General features: G+C 43.8%; 1 protein-coding gene across 1 annotated transcript in view; it reads left to right on the top strand.

Annotated features, from left to right (window-relative positions):
- Positions 1-22,057, top strand: part of anapc1 (anaphase promoting complex subunit 1) — a 206,103-nt gene that overhangs the window by 55,068 nt on the left and 128,978 nt on the right. The window contains exons 23-29 of the mRNA XM_056291362.1: positions 8,306-8,397; positions 9,251-9,399; positions 14,528-14,606; positions 19,695-19,731; positions 20,798-20,871; positions 21,374-21,552; positions 21,944-22,030. Coding sequence (XP_056147337.1) covers positions 8,306-8,397; positions 9,251-9,399; positions 14,528-14,606; positions 19,695-19,731; positions 20,798-20,871; positions 21,374-21,552; positions 21,944-22,030 — 697 coding nt within the window. The remainder of the gene's footprint in view (positions 1-8,305; positions 8,398-9,250; positions 9,400-14,527; positions 14,607-19,694; positions 19,732-20,797; positions 20,872-21,373; positions 21,553-21,943; positions 22,031-22,057) is intronic.

The raw sequence follows: 22,057 nt of genomic DNA, 5'->3' as shown, positions 1-22,057 counted from the left end.
TACTTATTCACATCTATAGTTCAAAGAACAAAATTACTTTGTTACTCTTTTGGCTTATATTACTATATTGCCTACATTCAGGTCTTAGAGACATTCCAGAATTTTAAGTATGATGAGATTATATGATTATTTATTGTGGAAAATACAGTGTCACAATGACATTGTATCAAAAACCTGTAATGACAAAGGCGGTGCCTCCCTATTAATTCTTTATATGCAGTCTCATGGGCACTAGAACAACCAAGCCGGTCATTTTGACCATTTTGGATTTTCAAAGTTTAATAACTTTGTGGAAAAAAAAAAAAGATACAGACCTGCCGCTCTCTGAATGCTCCTAAAATTGCATATATTTGCATTAAAATTAGTTTTAGATCAATTGCACAAAAAATTTAGGATAAGATCTACCTAAAATGACTATGAGCCATAAAAAAGACAGCTCATAATTTGCGCGTGATTGTGCGTGTCATGTAACTATTTATGACGTGTGTTGGTCGCATCACTTCCTTTGCAAAGTTCATTGCGCTGTCTTAGAAACACACTAGCATTCTCCAGTGCAGAGTAATAGTCTAAACTTGATTTTTGATTATTGCCAACATGTCTGGGTACAGATGCCATTTCAGACCTACCATGACTACCACCGAGGCATTGCAGTATTTACAGGCGTTGGACAGCGGCGATTTTAAATTGTTTGACAAATAGTATTAAAGTTGTTAAAGTGTTCATTTTGGTGTCAGTCGTTTCATAACAGACATACTAACATATGTAATGCATTAATATCTCAATTGGTTATTTATCTTGACAGAATATAGAGTTTAAAAACCAAGTCATTTTGACGGCCCATGGTTGTTTTAGGTATGGGGGAAATCCTGGTCGTTCTAGTGTTAAAGGAGTAGTAAACCTTTATTTACATTTTTTTGAGCTGAAAACATTTTAGTGTGGAGCTAGAATAAAAGAGCTGATTGCCCTCATGATAAATAAAACAAAAAATGAGATGCATCACACAGCCACTTTGAGGGAGAAAATCTATGCTTCTTCTTCCGGGGAAAATATACAGTATGATCAACCCTGTTGGAATTCCCTACTTATTAAAGGGCATGTTGTAAGACTGGGGCTCTACCAGACTTCTCCAGCACAGACACAGATGACAATGGTGGTTGAGGGTGCTACAACTAGTTTATTTAAAAACCACAAGTAGAAACACCAGAGATTTAATAATTAGCTGTTAAATACACTAAGACGTCTGCAGACTCTTTCAACTGGGAAAGAGTGGCTGCCTCATGTATGTCTGCCGCTCTCACTCCCTGCTTTTAAGTCATGTCAGGTCATACTTTTCTGCTAGTTTGGGAATGCATCACGGCCATTTGCATAGTTTGCGTTCATGTGTTTTATGGTTGGAAAATTGGAGAAAAGATGGAGGTCAGCGACGATGGAGGCGAGTGTCTGTCATATATGTGGCTTCCACAGGAAATTAATGTCGTACTACGTAAGCAATATAGTTATCAACATTCATTCATCTGTTAAGTTTCTACTTCTGGATCATTTTCAGCTTTATTGTATGAAATTTCTTATTGTTTGCTTACGACTCTGCGTTCAGCCATTTTAGAAAGAGGTTAGGTCACAACTCGTTTTACATCTCGAATTCTGATTTCTGCGACTTTATCCTCCGACATAATAAGGTGTTCATGTGGCACTTCCTGGCCAGAAACTCTTTCAGATTGTAAATCCGACACCACTTGAATGCAGGTTCTCCCTGTCCCTAATTTGTGTTTGTGTGGGTGCAGATGCAATTTAATCTACTCTGAGCCAATTAGGCTAACTGGGGACAGCTGGTTCACAAAATGTGGAGACCGATATGATGAAGGCAACACATGTGGGGTACTGTGTGTCAGACTAATAAAATATTGAGGCGAGTAGAAAGGCAACATGCCAACGTTAGCCAGCTAAACTCTCTGGGTAGACTTATGACAAGCTGGGGCAAGGTGTTCTGCTATGACACTGTCACTTTCAATCTAACATACTGCCATCAGTTTCTTCTACATCTACACCCCTTTTTTTATTGCCTTCTACAAAATATGAGGAGGCAGAGACAGGCTAAAAACGAATGTTTACTTACTCTTTAAGCCATCTTAAACATTAAGCAGACTGTCATTTGGTAAATTCATCACGTGTTCGATTCCAAGCGATGACCCCAGTATTAAATGTAATGACGGAAACAATATCATAGGAGCAGGATTTTATGAAACTTTCTTGGCCTGCAATGGGGCCTATGAGTTCTATGATTGTTCCATAAGGTGTCCTGAGCTAGTCTAACTCAGGACAGATTAAAGCCTGGTGCACTAATCAACCTTATTTTAGGCTCAAGAATAGGGGGATGGGGGGGGGGTGATGGGAGTACTATCTGAAGCTGCTTCGAACTGATTATCTTCCTTTTTTGGGGGGGGGGGATTTTTCCCCTTTTTTTCCCCTATTGTACTTGGCAGTTACCCTATTTCCCGAGCTGTCCCAGTTGCTCCTCCAACCCCCTCTGCGGATCCGGGGAGGGCTGCAGACTACCGCATGCCTCCTCCGATACATGTGGAGTCGCCAGCCGCTTCTTTTCACCTGACAGTGAGGATTTTGCCAGGGGGATGTAGCACGTGGGAGGATCATCCTATTCCCCCCAGTTCCCCCTCCTCCTGAACAGGCGCGCCGACCAACCAGAGGAGGTGCTAGTACAGCGACCAGGACACATACCCACATCCGGCTTCACACCTGCAGACACGGCCAATTGTGTCTGTAGGGATGTCCAACCAAGCTGGAGGTAACACAGGGATTTGAACTGGTGATCCCCATGTTGGTAGGCAATGGAATAGACCACTACGCTACCCAGGCGGAACTGATTATCTTCCTAAAAGATCCTGTAGTGGTGAGGTATTTAAGATTCAAGATTCAACGTTTAGCCTCCTGATCTGCTCGAAAGCCAGTTGGGGCCACCCGGATTAACGTCTAGTTTGTTTGATATTTACAGATGTCTTGAGAAAGGAAGATCCTGCATGCTACTCTTGCTCAGCATCACGATTTAATGAACATACTAACATTTTGGTCCTTGTCAAGAGTATTTTAGATAATTCGTAACACAAGGATCTTGAACAGATAATGATCTTTTGTGTGTTTGAGGGGGACATGGATAAATTACAAGAGTTTACGAGACTTCTCAATGAAAAACATCCCAGTTTAAAGTTCACTATAGAATATGATTTGGATAGAGTTCATTTCCTGGAGATGTGGGTTAAGAAGAAGTCTGGTACACTATGCACTAGTCTGGACAGAAAAGATACAGCTCAAAACACCTTACATACTACTTGTTAATAGCTATCACCTCACACCCCTAAAATGAGGTCTACAAAGAAGTCAGTTCTTCAGACAGACCAATTTGTTACACCACAGGGGATTTTATTGACAATTGGTGGATATGAAACAAAGGTTTTTAGAAAGGGGCTATCCATGTGATTGTCTGGAGGAACCCTATCATGTCATTTGCAGAAATCAAGAAATGAATTGTTACAAAAGAATCTCCCACAGAAAAAGAAATACTCCATCAGGTTTAGTATTTCCCCAACTGCCATAAATTTGGCTCTATTGTTAAAGAACATTGGCACATATTATCATCAGATTCAGCAATGTCCATGAATTTGAAAAAACAAAACACCGTTAATAGTCTATTGAAGAGGACGTAATCTCAGAGATTGCCTGTAATGTAAAATCATTGAGAAGGAGTACATGGTCTCTGTTAAAACCTCTTCCAAATGGATGCTAGAAATGCAGAGGGTGTGCTCAATGTAATAATATGGTCAAATGTAACTACTTATTCTCATACTGGGAAAAAGTATTTCATCAATGATGTCATCACATGCTCCATTTCTCATGTAATTTATAATGATCAAATGTTTGTGTGGGTTAGTCTATGTTGGTTAGACATCACGTTCACTAAAACAGAGAATACGTGAACACAAGCTCCATAAAGACAAATTATAGAAATTACACAATAGCAGTAAATTTCAACGACTTCAAACATGACATCTCATCAGTCAGGTTCCAGGGCATTGAAAAGGTGACTATCAGAGAGTGGTGGGAACATTGAGGAAATTCTTAATAGAGGAGAGAAGAAGAAGACACTTAATTATTTGTTATTGTATATACATACAACGAAATTTGTTCTCTGCATTTAACCCATCCTATTGTATAGGAGCAGTGGGCAGCTGCAGCGCCCGCGGACCAACTCCAGTTCTTCTTTCCATTGTCTTGGTCAGGGACACAGACAGGAGTATTAACCCTAACATGCATGCCTTTTTGATGGTGGGAGGAAACCAGAAATCCTGTAGTGTGAGAGGAACAACAATGGAATCTTTTACAGAAACCCACAAGAGCCAATTAGAGCCAAGCTAACCGGGAGGCAGAAATTTCTGCAGCCAGCTGTCTCTTGAAATTTCAGAACTCAAAACAGAAATTTTTTTTCATTTTCAGTGTTTTTTCTTCTTCCCCCACAAAATAATGTACACAGACGCCTGACAGATTGTCTGTCAAACTACATGTGATTTTTTTTGCTCCAAACTCAAGCTGGATTACAAGAGTTTCTGCTAATCTTTTTCTTTGATTTTTAATTGCGGTTTGTGTACCCAAATTGTTGCAACACAGCCACCTGCTTAGAATAAAATGGTCCTATTTACAGCCCTGGAGATAAACTCTGGAGGGGGAGTCATTCATTTAATTGCTTGGGATGCAAAGATGGCCTTTTTAACTTGAAACCACCTTGACTGTGGATGGGTTGAGTTGTTCCTTATCCAATGAGAGGGTCTAAGGACAGGATGTTGTGTTGCTGTAAAGCCCACTGAGGCAAATTTGTAATTTGTGATATTGGGCTATACAAATAAAATGGACTTGACTTAATCAAACTTGATCATAGGGCGCCTGTGTGGCGTGGTAGTCTATTCCGTTGCCTACCAATACGGGAATCGTCGGGTCAAATCACCGTGTTGCCTCCGGCGTGGTCAGGCGTCCCTACAGACGCAACTGGCCGTGTCTGCAAGTGGGAAGCCGGATGTGGGTGTGTGTCGTGGTCACTGCACTAGCGCCTTCTCTGGTCGGTTGGGGCACCTGTTCAGGGGGGAGGGGGAACTGGGGGGAATAGCATGATCCTCCCACACTCTACGTCCCCCTGGCGAAACTCCTCACTGTCAGGTGAAAAGAAGCGGCTGGCGACTCCACGTGTATTGGAGGAGGCATGTAGTAGTCTGCAGCCCTCCCCGGATCAGCAGAGGGGATGGCGCAACGACCGGGATGGCTTGGAAGAGTGGGGTAATTGGCCGGATACAATTGGGTAGAAAAGGGGGAAATCAACCAACAAAAAAAAAAAGATCCTTAGGGTTCATTAGTATTCGTAGTATTAGTAGATAGTGGTGAGGTGTGCGGTTGGAATGGGTTCAAGGTGGAGGTGGGATTACATCAAGGATCGGCTCTGAGCCTTTTCTTGTTTGCAGTGGTGCGGGACAGATTGATAGACAAGATCAGGCAGGAGTCTCTGTGGACTATGATCTGTACCGAGAGTAGGGTGCAGGTTGAGGAGAGGTGGAGGAGGTGGGATTACATCAAGGATCGGCTCTGAGCCTTTTCTTGTTTGCAGTGGTGATGGACAGATTGATGGACAAGATCAGGCAGGAGTCTCTGTGGACTATGATCTGTACTGAGAGTAGGGTGCAGGTTGAGGAGAGGTGGAGGTATGCACTGGAGAGAAGAGGAATGAAAGTCAGTAGGAGCAAGACGGAATACATACATAATGTGTGAATGAGAGGGAGGACAGTGGAATGGTGAGGATGCAAGCAGTAGAGGTGACAAAGGCGTATGAGTTTAAATACTTGGGGTCAACTGTCCAAAGTAATGGGGAGTGCAGAAGAGAGGTGAAGAAGAGAGTGCAGGCAGGGTGGAGTGGGTGGAGAAGAGTGTCAGGAGTGATTTGCGACAGAAGGGTACCAGCAGGAGTTACAGGGAAGGTTTACAAGATGGTTGTGAGACCAGCTATGTTAAATGGTTGGGAGACGGTGGCACTGACGAAAAGACAGGAGGCGGTGCTGGAGGTGGCAGAGTTGAAGATGCTAAGATTTTCATTAGGAGTGACGAAGAAGGACAGGATTAGGAACAAGTATATTAGAGGGACAGGTCACGTTGGACGGTTTGGAGACAAAGCAAGAGAGGCAAGATTGAGATGGCTTGGACATGTGTGAAGGAGAGATGCTGGGTATATTGGGAGAAAGATGCTGAATATGGAGCTGCCAGGGAAGAGGAAAAGAGGAAGGCCAAAGAGGATGTTTATGGATATGAGGGAGGACCTACAGGTGGTTGGTGTGACAGAGGAAGATGCTGAGGACAGGAAGAGATGGAAACGTATGATCCGCTGTGGCAACCCCTAATGGGAGCAGCCGAAATTAGTAGAGGGTTCATTAGTATAATCGTTGAGTGTGTGATGTGCCGTCTTTCCCTAATAATCTAGTTTGTGCGTTCTGATGACTGAAAGACAGAAAATCTGTGAAATCTGTCCTTATGACCACGGTCTCCCCTGTTTTCAATATCGATTAGAATTTGAAAAGTCTTCTCATGTGCAACCAGTTTAAGAGAGCTTAGGATACATGGTTCTCTCCTTGTCCCTGGTGTGTCTTTGTTGATTGTGGATGCTATTTAATCTGCCCTGAGTTAATTAGTCTAACTCAGGACAGTTGATCCACACCCTACGCTGCCACAGTTACATACATTTATAACTGTGCACATCCGCCAACTGATGCTCAAACGCGCACACACACACACACACAAATGGGTGAAAGATGTGTGGGAGAGCGAGGCAAACGGATTAAAAATATTGATTATCTGATGCCAAGATGAATAGTAGCATCCCTCAGCTGTTAATTACTCAGAGTCCATTTCTTAATCACTAGAATTGAAACGCCAAGTCAAATGTCAGGAAGCCTTTCTCAGAGAGTTGAGCCATTTTTAGATTTGATTTAGATCATTGTGGTACCACACAGCTGAGAAGAGTCAGGAGCTGGAGAGACAGATTAGCTGGTACAAGGTAACATTTTTAATTCTTTCTAGGAGATTGTCTCAGTTAGTAGGTTAAAAACATGATCTGCTGTGGAGATAATAGTTTAAATAGTATAAATAGTATTTCAACTCTAGCAACTAATGTTTCTGATTGACACATTGCTATCAAGTAACTGAAAAAAAATTGTGTTTATGGGATTTGGAAAAAAAACCCACCCAGGGCTCTCTTAGTCCCCAGTGATACTTGGAGCCAATGTTTCTATGAATTTGGTCTTGGCATCTGGAACCAAATCAGTAGTGAGTCACACTCTTGACGATCATGGTTCCTGACTTACCTTCACTCATGGGGATATATGGTTTAAGCACTCTGGATCCAAGAGATCCATTCAGAATAAAGCAATCTTCAGTGTTGTGGTGTCAGCAATCTTCCCACTGCCAAATTTAAAAAAATTAGTAGGGTGTCCAGGTGACATAGCGGACTATTCCGTTGCCTACCAACACGGGGATCTGCGGTTCGAATCACCATGTTCCCTCCGGCTTGGTCGGAAGTCCCTACAGACACAATTGGCCCTGTCTGCGGGTGGGAAACCAGATGTGGGTATGTGTCCTGGTTGCTGCACTAGTGCCTTCTCTGGTCCGTCGGGGTATGTGTTCGGAACTGGGGGGAATAGCGTGATCTTCCCATGTGCTATGTCCCCCTAGCGAAACTTCTCACTGTCAGGTGAAAAGAAGCAGCCGGGGACTCCACATGTATCGGAGGAGGCATGTGGTAGTCTGCAGCCCTCCCTGGATCGGCAGAGGGGGTGGAGTAGCGACCGGGACGGCTCGGAAGAGTGGGGTAATTGGCTGGATACAATTGGGTAGAAAAATGGGGGGGGGGGTTATTTAAAAATGGGTTTTGGATGTTGTTTTAATATCTATTGATAAAGTGTGCCATATCTGCCACAATAGCTTTCTTTTTCAAACTCACTTCCACCTGCCGCCTTCCACATTTGGTTACTGTGGTGACGATGCGAAAAACTGTGCTAAACTAAGTTCAACTCAACCTTATCATTTGAATAATGTTCCTGATTTGGATATTTATAAATTAGCTATTCTAAATACACCAGTGACAGAACATATCAAAAAGGGCGTTTTTTTGTTTTTTTTTTGTTTTTTTTTTTTGCATGTATGTCTTTGACTTTAAATATGGGTAAGAAAAACGATCTTTCTGTTTTGTCTCCCTTGATCTTTTCAGAGACCTCCAGTTAGATGAGTATGTGGATCTGTATTGGAGAGACTACCCTCAATTAATCAGCAGCTTCTCGGAGAGTTGCCTTATAGACCAGGGTAAGGGCCACTAACGACACGTCGTCAGGAAACTGACAAGATGTGTGATGGGGAGAACTGGAGGGCAATACAATGTTTTCTACTCAGAAAGACCAAGCCTGGTCGGGTATCCCTACAGACACAATTGGCCGTGTCTACGGGTGGGAAGCCAGATGTGGGTATATGTCCTGGTCGCTGCACTAGCGCCTCCTCTGGTCGGTCGGGGTGCCTGTTCGGGAGGAGGGGGAACTGGGAGGAATAGCGTGATCCTCCCCCGCGCTACGTCCCCATGGCGAAACTCCTCACTGTCAGGTGAAAAGAAGCGGCTGACGACTCCACACATATCGGAGGAGGCATGTGTTAGTCTGTAACCCTCCCTGGATCGGCAGAGGGGGTGGAGCAGAGACCGGGACGGCTTGGAAGAGTGGGATAATTGGTTGGATACAATTGGGGAGAAAAGGGGGGGGGGTAAAGACCAAGCCTCTCATTAAATTTTGCAAAGCGGGGCTTTGTAATTGTATTTTTGAAAGCATTTATTTCTGTTATTTTCATCACTTTTTAAAAGTTTTATTTTTCATTACTTATTAGTTTTTATTGTTACAGTTACTACTACTATATGTACTCCCGCTATTAATACTGATGGTGAAAACAATTAATACTAATGTAAATGCATTTGCTCAGAAAAATCACTTTAGTCTGTGTTAGTCCATCTGAAATGACTCTACACCACACTATCATCAGGCACTTTTTTTTTGCTATTCAACTTTACTTCCTGTCTTCCTCTCACCACTCCCCCTCATCTCTTCTATGTTCATCTCCTTTACTCTCCCTTTCTCTGTCCCTGGCTGTTTGACATGCTTGTTCATTCTTTCAGCCCAGATTGGCCAGATGCAACATCCATCATTCTTGAGGGTGGAGCCTCCCGTTGTGTTTGACTGGCTCAGCAGTTGTGTGCGAGGGGAGAAAGTCCAGCCCTTTCCTTTTCTAATGGGCATCTGTGAGAGGACCAGGCTCTTGGCTCTGGTAGGGCCACCCTGTGGCACTCTGTCCCTCCTCCTGTCAAGTCCAATCAAATAGTTCACATAAATCTTCTCAGGTCAAATTGACACCCAGTATCTTGTTATTATTTTCACCTAAAAAGTTGACTGCAAAAACCCTAACTCTAAAGTTGTAACTTCTAGTACACACACACACACGCACACGCACACACACACACACACACACACAAATTCTGCATTCAAAAACATGGGTGTAGAGCTGGCTGAGTGTGTTATTTTGTTTTTGTTTGAAGCCATGCTTCCCAAAAGCATGCCACTTCTGGTGCGGGAAGATGGCGGCTCAAATTCACGTTTGCAATGGCCTCACCCAGTATCGGTGTGGGAAGACAGCGGCGCGACTTCATGTTTGCTGCAGCCTCACTCAGTACCATCCATGCAGTGTCTTTATCAACATCTGCATCTAAGTTTGTCTTTGTTTGATGGTTGAGAGAGCTGGCGCTGGGTCGGCTGGGAGAGCTTGGTCTGCTGCATCCTGTGGGCCCAGGGACCACGGCCCTGCCCGGAGCTGTCCTCAAAGAGGTAACACCAAGGGCAGTGTAACACCACATGGAAGAGGGGCAGGCTAAGCTAACTGCTAGCCCATGCAGACCGGCAGTTCCGATAACACCGAGGGCAGTCTGGCGGCAGCGTCACCTACCTTGACTGTGTTTTTAGTGTCGTCGTGTGGCGTGCAGGGAGGTGTGTCGAAGGTGTCTGGCTGGGAGAGCTAGTGTGGATTGGCTGAGGCAGCTTGGTCTGCTGCATTCTGTGGGCCCAAGGACCACAGCCCTGCCCGGAGCTGCGCATGAAGAGGAAACACAGGGTGGTCGGACAGGATGCGGAAGCAGGGCAGGCTAAGCTAACTGCTAGCCCATGTAGACCGGCAGTTCCAACAGTCATCTTGGCTGACGTTTGTTCTCCTGGACAGCATTTTTTTTTATTTTTTTTTTTAGTTTAGATATATGTATGTGTTAGTTTGGATATATGTGTTGTTGTAGTTCTTGTAGTTTTTGGATATGTGTTTTTTGTCTTTGTGTTGCACTGCTGTCGGCTGGAAGAAACAATGTTACATTACATTTCATGCGCATAAGTGCATGAAATGAAATGACAAAGTGTTTCTGATTCTGAAATGCTAGGCTTGATGAAATCCTTCTCCAGTAGGTTACTACAACCCTCCATCCCACAAACTCCAGTCCCTGTGTCACATGCTCTCCAGTCCTACACAGAAACATGCACAGTGTTCCAAAGGATATTGTGACATTTACAAAACAGTACTTCCCTGTGTTTGTTTTTCAGTGGTTGTGTTGGTTTGTTCATCATCCTGAATGTCACCTCTAACTTGCTGTTCCAAGTGGCCAGTTGTCATGTGACTTCTGTCTGTGTGTGTATGCATGTGCACACAAAGAGAGACAAAAGGGGGTGAATGAGTTCAGTTGTGACAGAGATATGGTCAGACACCCTGAATGCAGTGTGTCTGTCTGTATATGTGTGTGCATGTAGTTTTTCCCCTGAGTGCACAACAAAGGAGCACTTTACACTATAGAGGGCATGGGTGGTGTGTTGTGTCTGTGTGTGTTGGTTGGTATGTGTCTGTGGTTGTATATGAGACAGTCTCTATCTTGTTCTCTCCCTCTCTTTTTACCCTTGCCACACAGAAAGACCCTGACCTTGACACTCCCCAGGGTCATTCAGAAGGTCTGTACCAATCTGTCAACACATAACTGACGTCAAAAACATGTCCAGTCGTAATCTGCCTGGAATCTCTCCCGAGCTAAAATATGAACTTTTTTCCTTGAAGGAATAGTTTGGACTTTTTGAGGGTCTCTCCCTAACACTGAACATCCATTGTACCTGCAGTTACTAGTATAAACAGTTTTAAAATATCATCATTGTCAAAAATAAATCTAAGAATGTTGTATATACTGTATATTGAGTTTATGCATATTCTATCATGTCAGGAATCAGGAAGAATTTATTGGCTTTTCTTTCATGTACATGGGTACACAAAAGAAACGAAATTCTGTTTCCCACAGCAGTGCAACACAAAAGACAAAAAACACATCCAAAATTTCCAAAAACAGAGAGAACAAAGCAACCCCCCCACAAACAGTTAACAAAACAGTCCACTCAGTGCAGCACACTCCAAAAATTCCACTGTCCAGAGAACGAACGCCAGCCAGGATGACTGTCGGAACTGCTGGTCTGCATGGGCTAGCAGTTAGCTTAGCCTGCCCCGCTTCCGCATCCCGTCAGACCGCCCTCAGTATTACCTCCTCGGGTGCATGTCCGGTCAGGGCCACAGTCCTTGGACCCACAGGACGCAGCAGACCAAGCTCTCCCAGCCGATCCAGCACCAGCCCTCCCAGCCATCAAACGAAGACAAAACAAAACCAGATGCAGACATGGACAAAGAAATTGCATGGACAGCACTGGGCCAGGCTGCACCAAAACTAAGTTTGCTCCACCATCTTCCCCACACCGGTGCTGAGTGAGGCCGCTGCAAATGTGAATTTGCGCCGCCATCTTCCCACACCGGAAGTGGTCTGGTCCACCTATCTCATGTATATAAAGTAACCTGTTAACACATTTATTCCAGCATCTTTGCACTTTTGCACCATTGCACTTTTGTCTTCCTGTTACGTCATTGTTTTTTTAAATATACTTTTTATATACACTCACCGGCCACTTTATTAGGCACACCCGTCCAACTGCTCGTTAACGCAAATTTCTAATCAGCCAATCACATGGCAGCAACTCAATGCATTTAGGCATGTAGACATGGTCAAGACGATCTGCTGCAGTTCAAACCGAGCATCAGAATGGGGAAGAAAGGTGATTTAAGTGACTTTGAACGTGGCATGGTTGTTGGTGCCAGACAGGCTCGTCTGAGTATTTCAGAAACTGCTGATCTACTGGGATTTTCACGCACAACCATCTCTAGGGTTTACAGAGAATGGTCCGAAAAAGAGAAAATATCCAGTGAGCAGCAGTTCTGTGGGCGAAAATGCCTTGTTGATGCCAGAGGTCAGAGGAGAATGGCCAGACTGGTTCGAGCTAATAGAAAGGCAACAGTAAATCAAATAACCACTCATTACAACCGAGGTATGCAGAAGAGCATCTCTGAACGCACAACACGTCGAACCTTGAGGCAGATGGGCTACAGCAGCAGAAGACCACACCGGGTGCCACTCCTGTCAGCTAAGAACAGGAAACTGAGGCTACAATTCGCACAGGCTCACCAAAATTGGACAACAGAAGATTGGAAAAACGTTGCCTGGTCTGATGAGTCTCGATTTCTGCTGCGACATTCGGATGGTAGGGTCAGAATTTGGCGTCAACAACATGAAAGCATGGATCCATCCTGCCTTGTATCAACGGTTCAGGCTGGTGGTGGTGGTGTAATGGTGTGGGGGATATTTTCTTGGCACACTTTGGGCCACTTAGTACCAATTGAGCATCGTGTCAACGCCACAGCCTACCTGAGTATGGTTGCTGACCATGTCCATCCCTTTATGACCACAGTGTTCCCATCTTCTGATGGCTACTTCCAGCAGGATAACGCGCCATGTCATAAAGCTCGAATCATCTCAGACTGGTTTCTTGAACATGACAATGAGTTCACTGTACTCAAATGGCATCCACAGTCACCAGATCTCAATCCAATAGAGCACCTTTGGGATGTGGTGGACCGGGAGATTCGCATCATGGATGTGCAGCCGACAAATCTGCAGCAACTGCGTGATGCTATCATGTCAGTATGGACCAAACTCTCTGAGGAATGTTTCCAGTACCTTGTTGAATCTATGCCACGAAGGATTAAGGCAGTTCTGAAGGCAAAAGGGGGTCCAACCCGGTACTAGCAAGGTGTACCTAATAAAGTGGCCAGTGAGTGTATATCTATATCTGTACATCGTAGTTAAATGTTTATGTTTACCTTGCTAAACGTTCGTTGTCTTTGTTTTAGCTGCATGTCTATTCTGTGTGAGTACATGGAGAAATGGAGGGGCCGCAGTCAAATTCCTTGTATATGTAGGCCTACACATACTTGTCAAATCAAACTGATTCTGACTCTGATTTTATGCTCAACCAGACATGTAGGTTTCATTTTCCCAGGCCATTTTCTCAGAATTCAGTGTAGTTAGCAGAGGACACATCCCCAATCCTTTTTCAATGCAAGCAATACTTCAAGGTTCAACCAAAGCTAACATGATGCTACAGCAGTATATCGTCGAAAGTATTAGTGGTCATGTAAAAGATTTACAGTAATCTTTACGGTCAGTTAGAGTTGTTTCCTACCATACAACTTCCTGCAACACAGCCTACAAATGATTTCCAGCAGGAGTCACTCCACTGCTGCACGTACAGCAAAGAAAACAGTGGGAATTTAGCATAAAAACGAATGCACATTTTCAAAATGACCATTCAGATTTCCTGTGGTCGACTGCTGCAGTATCGTGTTAGCTTTTTTTGGAGTTGCTTAACAAAACACAACAAACAGAATAAACTGGTTGTTGATTAAGGTCGGTTTCTTATTTAATAATCATTTTTCTTCATTCGGGCCATTCGTAATCATGAAACAATTTCAGCTTTCTCATTCAGTTCAATTTGCTGTTAAATGATTAAAGTTTAGTGGACTACATTTTCTTAACCCAAGTCACGTGCTTATTGATAGTTTTTTATTGGTTATGAATTTACTAATTCATATCATGGATGCACTTAACAACTGACAATCATGAAGCCCATTCTAGTCTTTGTATTTATTGCAGTTATCCTTCGATCTTATTAAAGAAGAATTTATGAAGATTAATATATTTAAGCGCAGAAGGATTGAAATGTTGCACAGTATAATGACCTTATCGGATTATGAGGACACCTATGTATCACTATGCATGTCTTCTTTTGAGTACCAGTAGTAGGTTAAGCACAACTCAGCATCTGAGTTAAGCTCAGGACAAAGAAATGATTAATTTACTATAAAGATTGAAAATCGTTTAAGACGACTCATTTTTTAAAACTTTGTTGGGAGTGTTGTGTAAGGTTTTGAACTACTTTTATTGGCTGGACTCGATGAACAGGTAATTGTTAAACCTCTGCTTCTTTTCCCTCTCTCTCAGAGTTATGCTCTCTACGTTGTTGGAGACGAGTATGCCACCTCAATTAATGTGTCCAAATACCTGGCCAAACTCTCTGTAGGTAAGTCCAGGCTCTGTGTGTGTGTGTGTGTGTGTGTGTGTGTGTGTGTGTGTGTGTGTGTGTGTGTGTGTGTGTGTGTGTGTGTGTGTGTGTGTGTGTTTGTGTTTGATTAGCCCAGAAGATACGTTTCATGTGTGTTTTGTATGTATACACTCACACTGTTGTGACCAGGCTACGTCATTTGCCTTTTTTTGTATGTGTGCACGTGCCTGCATGCTTGTCTGTGTTAACATTATTGACAACCACCCCTTATTACCTGCCAATCCCGTGGATCTTTGCTCCAGGGCCCAGTAAAGAGAAAGGAGACTGATGTAGGCTTCTGTACCAGCTGTCTCTGCTCATTTTCTTTTGTTCTGGGCCTGAATAAAAGAGCTCAGCCAGGAGACGACAGCAGCCCCGCTGTCCTCCAACTATTTGTCAGCAAACTGATGATCAAATGACATGTCCACCAGCTATTCCATGGACACAAAATAGGATATTGACTTTCTGTTGATTGTGTCGGAGTATCCAGTGTGTGTGTGTTTTTGTTTAAAGGGGTCAGGTAATGTATATATGCATGGACTGTACACTTGTAACCATGCACAAGCAATCTCTCAGACATGATGCTACAAAGGACTACAAAACAACTTTTAAACCTCTCTAAGAAAGACACTACCATAGCTGAAACTGATGAAGCTGACACGTGTTGGCGTGTCACGTGTTGTAGTTTTAACAACAAACCTTTGATTGACAGGTTGATGGCTAACATTTGAATAAACTGCATTTCGCGAACAGCACATCTATGAAATTGAGGATATTGGTGCACAGCCCTATTATGTGTGGCAAATATCAAGTGAAAAAAGAGCAAATACTTGGCTTATTGAGTTTAGCAACTCATGTCATGCTGCCTCAGATCAATGTATATATTTTGCAGTGTTTCCTTATATGTTCAAATTTTCAGTTGTTTCGCTACAATTTATTTATTGTATATATTCTGCTCTACTTCGCTGTGTGTAGTCATTTAGTGCCCCATTGAGAGGATAGTGTGAATCTGTCTCAGCTTGTCCACTCGGCACCTATTGCATGTCTATCCGCCCTGGAAGAGGGATCCCTCCTTGGTTGCTTTTCCTGAAGTTTCTCCCATTTTTTTTTCCTGACAAGGTTTTTTCTGTGGAATTTTTTCTCATAGAAAATTGAGTATCTAAGGATATGGGGTGTTGTACATTGTACAGAATGTAGTTTTGATTGTAAAGCCAACTGGGACTAAATTTTAATTTGGAGCTATACAAATAAATCTGACAGCCACCCTGTATTGATGCTTGTTCCATAAATGAGCATGGTATGGGCTGAACTTTGCACGTTTTAAAGCTAATTTACAGTGAATCTACTACTACTTTCGGCTGCTCCCGTTAGGGGTCGCCACAGCGGATCGTCCGTTTCCATTTCTTCCTGTCTTCAGCGTCTTCCTCTGTCACACCAGCCACCTGCATGTCTTCCCTCACCACATCCATAAACCTCCTCTTTGGCCTTCCTCTTCTCCTCTTCCCTGGCAGCTCCATATTCAGCATCCTTCTCCCAATATACTCAGCATCTCTCCTCCACACATGTCCAAGCCATCTCAATCTTTCCTCTCTTGCTTTGTCTCCAAACCGTCCAACCTGAGCGGTCCCTCTAATATAATCGTTCCTAATCCTGTCCTTCTTCGTTACTCCCAGTGAAAATCTTAGCATCTTCAACTCTGCCACCTCCAGCCCCGCCTCCTGTCTTTTCGTCAGTGCCACTGTCTCCAAACCATAAAACATAGCTGGTCTCACAACCATCTTGTAAACTTTCCCTTTAACTCTTGCTGATACCCTTCTGTCGCAAATCACTCCTGACACACTTCTCCACCCACTCCAACCTGCCTGCACTCTCTTTTTCACCTCTCTACTGCACTCCCCGTTACTTTGGATAGTTGACCCCAAGTATTTAAACTCGTATGCCTTTGTCACCACTCCTTGCATCCTCACCATTCCACTGTCCTCTCTCTCATTCACGCATAGGTATTCCGTCTTGCTCCTACTGACTTTCATTCCTCTTCTCTCCAGTGCATACCTCCACCTCTCCAGGCTCTCCTCAACCTGCACCCTACTCTCGCTTACAGATCACAATGTCATCCGCGAACTTCATCGTCCATGGAGACTCCTGCCTGATCTTGTCCGTCAACCTGTCCATCACCATTGCAAACAAGAAAGGGCTCAGAGCCGATCCTTGATGTAATCCGACCTCCACCTTGAACCCATCTGTCATTCCAACCGCACACCTCACCATTGTCACACTTCCCTCATACGTATCCTGCACCACTCCTACATACTTCTCTGCAACTCCTGACTTCCTCATACAATACCACACCTCCTCTCTCGGCACTCTGTCATAAGCTTTCTCTAAATCTACAAAGACACAATGCAACTCTTTCCGGCCTTCTCTATACTTCTTAATCAACATTCTCAAAGCAAACATCGCATCTGTGGTGCTCTTTCGTGGCATGAAACCATACTGCTGCTCGCTGATCGTCACCTCTCCTCTTAACCTAGCTTCTATTACTCTTTCCCAAATCTTCATGCTGTGGCTGATCAACTTTATACCTCTGTAGTTGTTACAGTTCTGCACATCGCCCTTGTTCTTGAAAATCGGTACCAGTATGCTTCTTCTCCACTCCTCAGGCATCCTCTCACATTCCAGGATTGTGTTAAACAATCTAGTTAAAAACTCCACTGCCATCTCTCCTAAACATCTCCATGCCTCCACAGGTATGTCATCAGGACCAACTGCCTTTCCACTCTTCATCCTCTTCATAGCTGCCCTCACTTCCTCCTTGCTAATCCGCTGAACTTCCTGATTCACTATCCCTACATCATCCAACCTTCTCTCTCTCTCATTTTCTTCATTCATCAGCCCCTCAAAGTATTCCTTCCACCTTCTTAGCACACTCTCCTCGCTTGTCAGCACATTTCCATCTCTATCCTTGATCGCCCTAACTTGCTGCACATCCTTTGCAGCTTGGTCCCTCTGTCTAGCCAATCGGTACAAGTCCTTTTCTCCTTCCTTAGTGTCTAATCTGTCATACAACTCACCATACGCCTTTTCCTTTGCCTTTGCCACCTCTCTCTTTGCTTTACGCTGCATCTCCTTGTACTCCTGTCTACTTTCTTCATCTCTCTTACTATCCCACTTCTTCTTTGCCAACCTTTTCCTCTGTATAATTTGCTGTACTTCCTCATTCCACCACCAAGTCTCCTTGTCTTCCTTCCTCTGTCCTGATGACACACCAAGTACCTTCCTAGCTGTCTCCCTCACTATTTCTGCAGTGGTTGTCCAGCCATCTGGCAACTCTTCACTACCACTGCCTGTCTTAACTCCTGCCTGAACTCCACACAACAGTCTTCCTTCTTCAACTTCCACCATTTGATCTTCGGCTGTGTCTTCACTCGCTTCCTCTTCTTGGTCTCCAAAGTCATCCTACAGACCACCATCCGATGCTGCCTAGCTAACTTCTCCCCTGTCACCACCTTGCAGTCTCCAATCCCTTTTAGATGGCGCCTTCTACATAAGATATAGTCCACCTGTGTGCACTTTCCTCCACTCTTGTATGTCACCCTGTGTTCCTCCCTCTTCTTGAAATATGTATTCACCACAGCCATTTCCATCCTTTTCGCAAAATCGACCATCATCTGTCCTTCCACATTTCTCTTCTTGACTCCATACCTTCCCATCACCTCCTCATCACCTCTGTTCCCTTCACCAACATGTCCATTGAAGTCTGCTCCAATCACCACTCTCTCCTCCTTGGGTACCCTCTCCACCATGTCGTCCAACTCACTCCAGAATTCTTCTTTTTCATCCATCTCACACCCAACTTGTGGGGCATATGCGCTGATAACATTCAGCAATAAACCTTCAATTTCCAGCTTCATACTCATCACTCTGTCTGATACTCTCTTCACCTCCAGCACGCTCTTGACATACTCTTCCTTCAGAATTACCCCTACCCCATTACTCCTCCCATTCACACCATGGTAGAAGAGTTTGAACCCACCTCCGATACTCCTGGCCTTACTCCCCTTCCACCTGGTCTCTTGCACACACAGTATGCCTACCTTTCTTCTTTCCATCATGTCAGCCAGCTCTCTCCCTTTACCAGTCATAGTGCCAACACTCAAAGTTCCAACTCTCACCTCCACATGCCTACCCTTCCTCCTCTCTAGCTGCCTCTGGACATGCTTTCCCCCTCTCCTTCTCCTTCGCCCAACAGTAGCATAGTTTCCACCGACACCCTGCTGGTTAACAAGATGGACGTCAGCCTTGTCTGGTGACACAGCAGGTGTGGCAAACCTGAGATTAGCAAGTGGTGAACATACTGAGAGCATGGAGGGATGAAAAGGTTGGCAATTCTATGAAAGGTGGGACAAAACAAAATTATAACGAATAACTTCTTTCAGTTCATGTAAAAAACATCCTTTTTCAAATACATCCATCTTCAGTTTGGTAGAGATTTAGACTTTTAAGCTTCTTTTTTTTAAAAAACAATTGAAAATCCAAAGATTTGATTTTGAATCACACTACAATTAATATACCCCCTGAATGCCTCCTAACCACCCAGGTAGCTGGGAAATCATGTCTTTTAATGGAAGGGGTCATTCAATGAAATAGGAACTTAAAATATTAATTTCAAAGATTTTCACTCAAATAGATATCTGGTAAGATACCATCTTTCGCTGAACAATGTGGCAAAATGATGATTCAGCCTGCAAACCACCGATGAAAGCCTTTGCATTTGCAGTAATATGGAGAAATACAAATGTGTTTCTGGTGACAGTCCCACCAAAAATCCCAACGACCCAAAGGTTGTGACATTTTTTTCCATCACCTACCTGTGGTTGGTCCACCAGAGAGGACAGGTGGAACGCTCTGTGTACCCGTGTTGTGGCAGATGACTCTAGGGAAGTTATGCTGTAAAAAGAACACAACCACAGTCTTTGAGATTGCCATTTCAGTTACTGAATGCACAACGGTATTGAAAAGTGCCCCCTCCTCTGTGACTGTTTTACAAATTTTCTCTTTACATCACAGGTCAGAAGTCCTCTTGGGGTGAACCAGCCCATAGAAGGTAATTCAACAGCCAACCACAGGAAGATCAATTTAAACAATTTATAAAACATTTAGGTGACTTTTCTCTTATCAGAATATAAAAGCACCCTGTTTTTCAAGATGTTTGCTGCTTATTCGGGCCACATTTGGTTAGAATTATTGTTTACCTATTACTAACTCTGACTTCTCCAAGCTTGTTCTTGCTTTACTCTCCTGTTTAAGAGAAGAATACTGGGGGGACGTCCAGGTAGCGTAGTGGTCTATTCCGTTGCCTGCCAACACGGGGATCGCCGGTTCAAATCCCCATGTTACCTCTGGCTTGGTCATACATCCTTACAGACACAATGGACCATGTCTGCGGGTGGGAAGCCAGGTGTAGGTATGTGTCCTGGTCGCTGTATTAGCACCTCCTCTGGTCGGTCAGGGCGTCTGTTCAGGGGGGAGGGGGAACTGGGGGGAATAGCATGACCCTGCCACATGCTACGTCCCCCTGGAGAAACGCCTCACTGTCAGGTGAAAAGAAGTGGCTGGCGACTCCACGTGTATCAGAGGAGGCATGTGGTAGTCTGCAGCCCTCCCTGGCTCGGCAGAGGGGGTGGAGCAGCGACCAGGATGACTTGGAAAATAGGGTAATTGGCTAAATACAACTGGGGAGAAAAGGGAAAAATCCCCCCCCCCCAAAAAAAAGAATATCAACACTAACAAGCCCTGGAGAGAAAATGTAATGTAAACTTTCACCCACAATGAGCTTGGGGTGGGGGGAATCTGTTGGTCCAACTTTAACTGTTCATTAATGTTAAGTAGTCATTCAGTTTACCAGATGTTTAATTCTGTGATTGTGATTGTTTTTCTGTTTCTGTATTGAGGATTTTTTTTTCTCATACCGATATAATTGATTTATGCTAAAATCCCATTTTTCCTGTGAACTAATTTTTTCATCTTACTCTTATCAGGTTGTTTTCTACACACATTTGTCTTTTTTGGAAGATATTGTTCCAGCTTACCTTACTTATCTGTATGGGTTCAATTGATTCGTCATTCAGTAATCAATATTCTTACTAACATGCAGTGGGTGTTGATTCTAGACAGAGCTGTGTTGAGGTTGACTCGTCCGGAGAGAGTCTGGCAGAGAAGCTGGTGGTCTGGCTCACCTCAGAAGGTAAGACAAGCCAGTACAGTTTTAACATTATTCCATCAGTGAAAAATTGCTGTTTTCATACTGATTTCCACCTCAGCCTTGTGTCACATTAAAATGGGTATTTACCCTAACATTGCCTCCAGGATCTACTCGGTGCCACCACATGCCATTTCCATTGAAGTGTTGAGTGAATTTTTAGCAAAATTTTAACATTTCTAAAAGAACAAATACAAATGAGTTGCAATTTCATTTTGCTGGTTCTAAGGATGAAACAATTTCGCTGTACGCAGGACTATGTAATTCAAACAATTGAAGACAAAGATGGAGAGGGGTTGGCAGTTCTCTCATAGCTCTTTATCTTATCACAATAATCATACTACAATCACTGCTGTCATGAGTACTGTTATTATTTCTGTAGTAACAGACAAGGGCTGCCATATATGTCCTTGCGTATTTACAACGATGTGTTGTGAGATTAAGGAAATTTAAAAAAAACATATCCATGTCATTTTAATTTGTCCAGGTTTCACGCTGAAAGACCTGGAGTCTGTCCCTTTTGGTGTCGCTCTGCCAATCAGAGAAGCCATCTACCGTTGCCGGGAGCAGCCGTGTTCTGATTGGTCGGAAGAGGTCTGTCTGCTGATTGGACGGCAGGAACTAACCAAACAAGCCCATAAAATGACCCCGACAAAGGGCAAAACTGTGAGTGTAGGCAGAGTGAGAACTCAGAGCTTTGGCCGTGCTTGTGCGTGTGTGTGTGTGTGTGTGTGTGTGTGTGTGTGTGTGTGTGTGTGTGTGTGAAGAAAAGCTATGCGGTTCAGGCTGCCTGCATGTGTACAATGTATATCCTCAAAATCATGGATGTGGACAGGTGTGCATGTATGCACTATTGGATGTATACATGTGTGTGTGTGATGTATGTATGCATTTATGTATGTATGTTCAAAAGTGTGTATGTTATAGTTATTTGCACATCTTCAAAAATGCTAATGTATGCAGGGATGTGTGTATATGTGTGTACACCTGTATGTGTTTGCATGTTTTCAACATGAGCGACTTGTATAATTTCAAAAATACCTGTGTGTACATCCAGTCTGTAGGTTCAGGCCTGACCCTGGAGCCTCCCACCACCACGGAGGCAGATGAGGAGGAAGATGGGATGTCTGACATTATCCAGGAGGTATCATCCAAGCTCAGTGTAATCAGC

This window comes from Lampris incognitus, chromosome 13 (genome assembly GCF_029633865.1).
Source record: "Lampris incognitus isolate fLamInc1 chromosome 13, fLamInc1.hap2, whole genome shotgun sequence".
NCBI lineage: Eukaryota > Metazoa > Chordata > Actinopteri > Lampriformes > Lampridae > Lampris > Lampris incognitus.
This window is presented reverse-complemented; position numbering and strand designations above follow the sequence as displayed.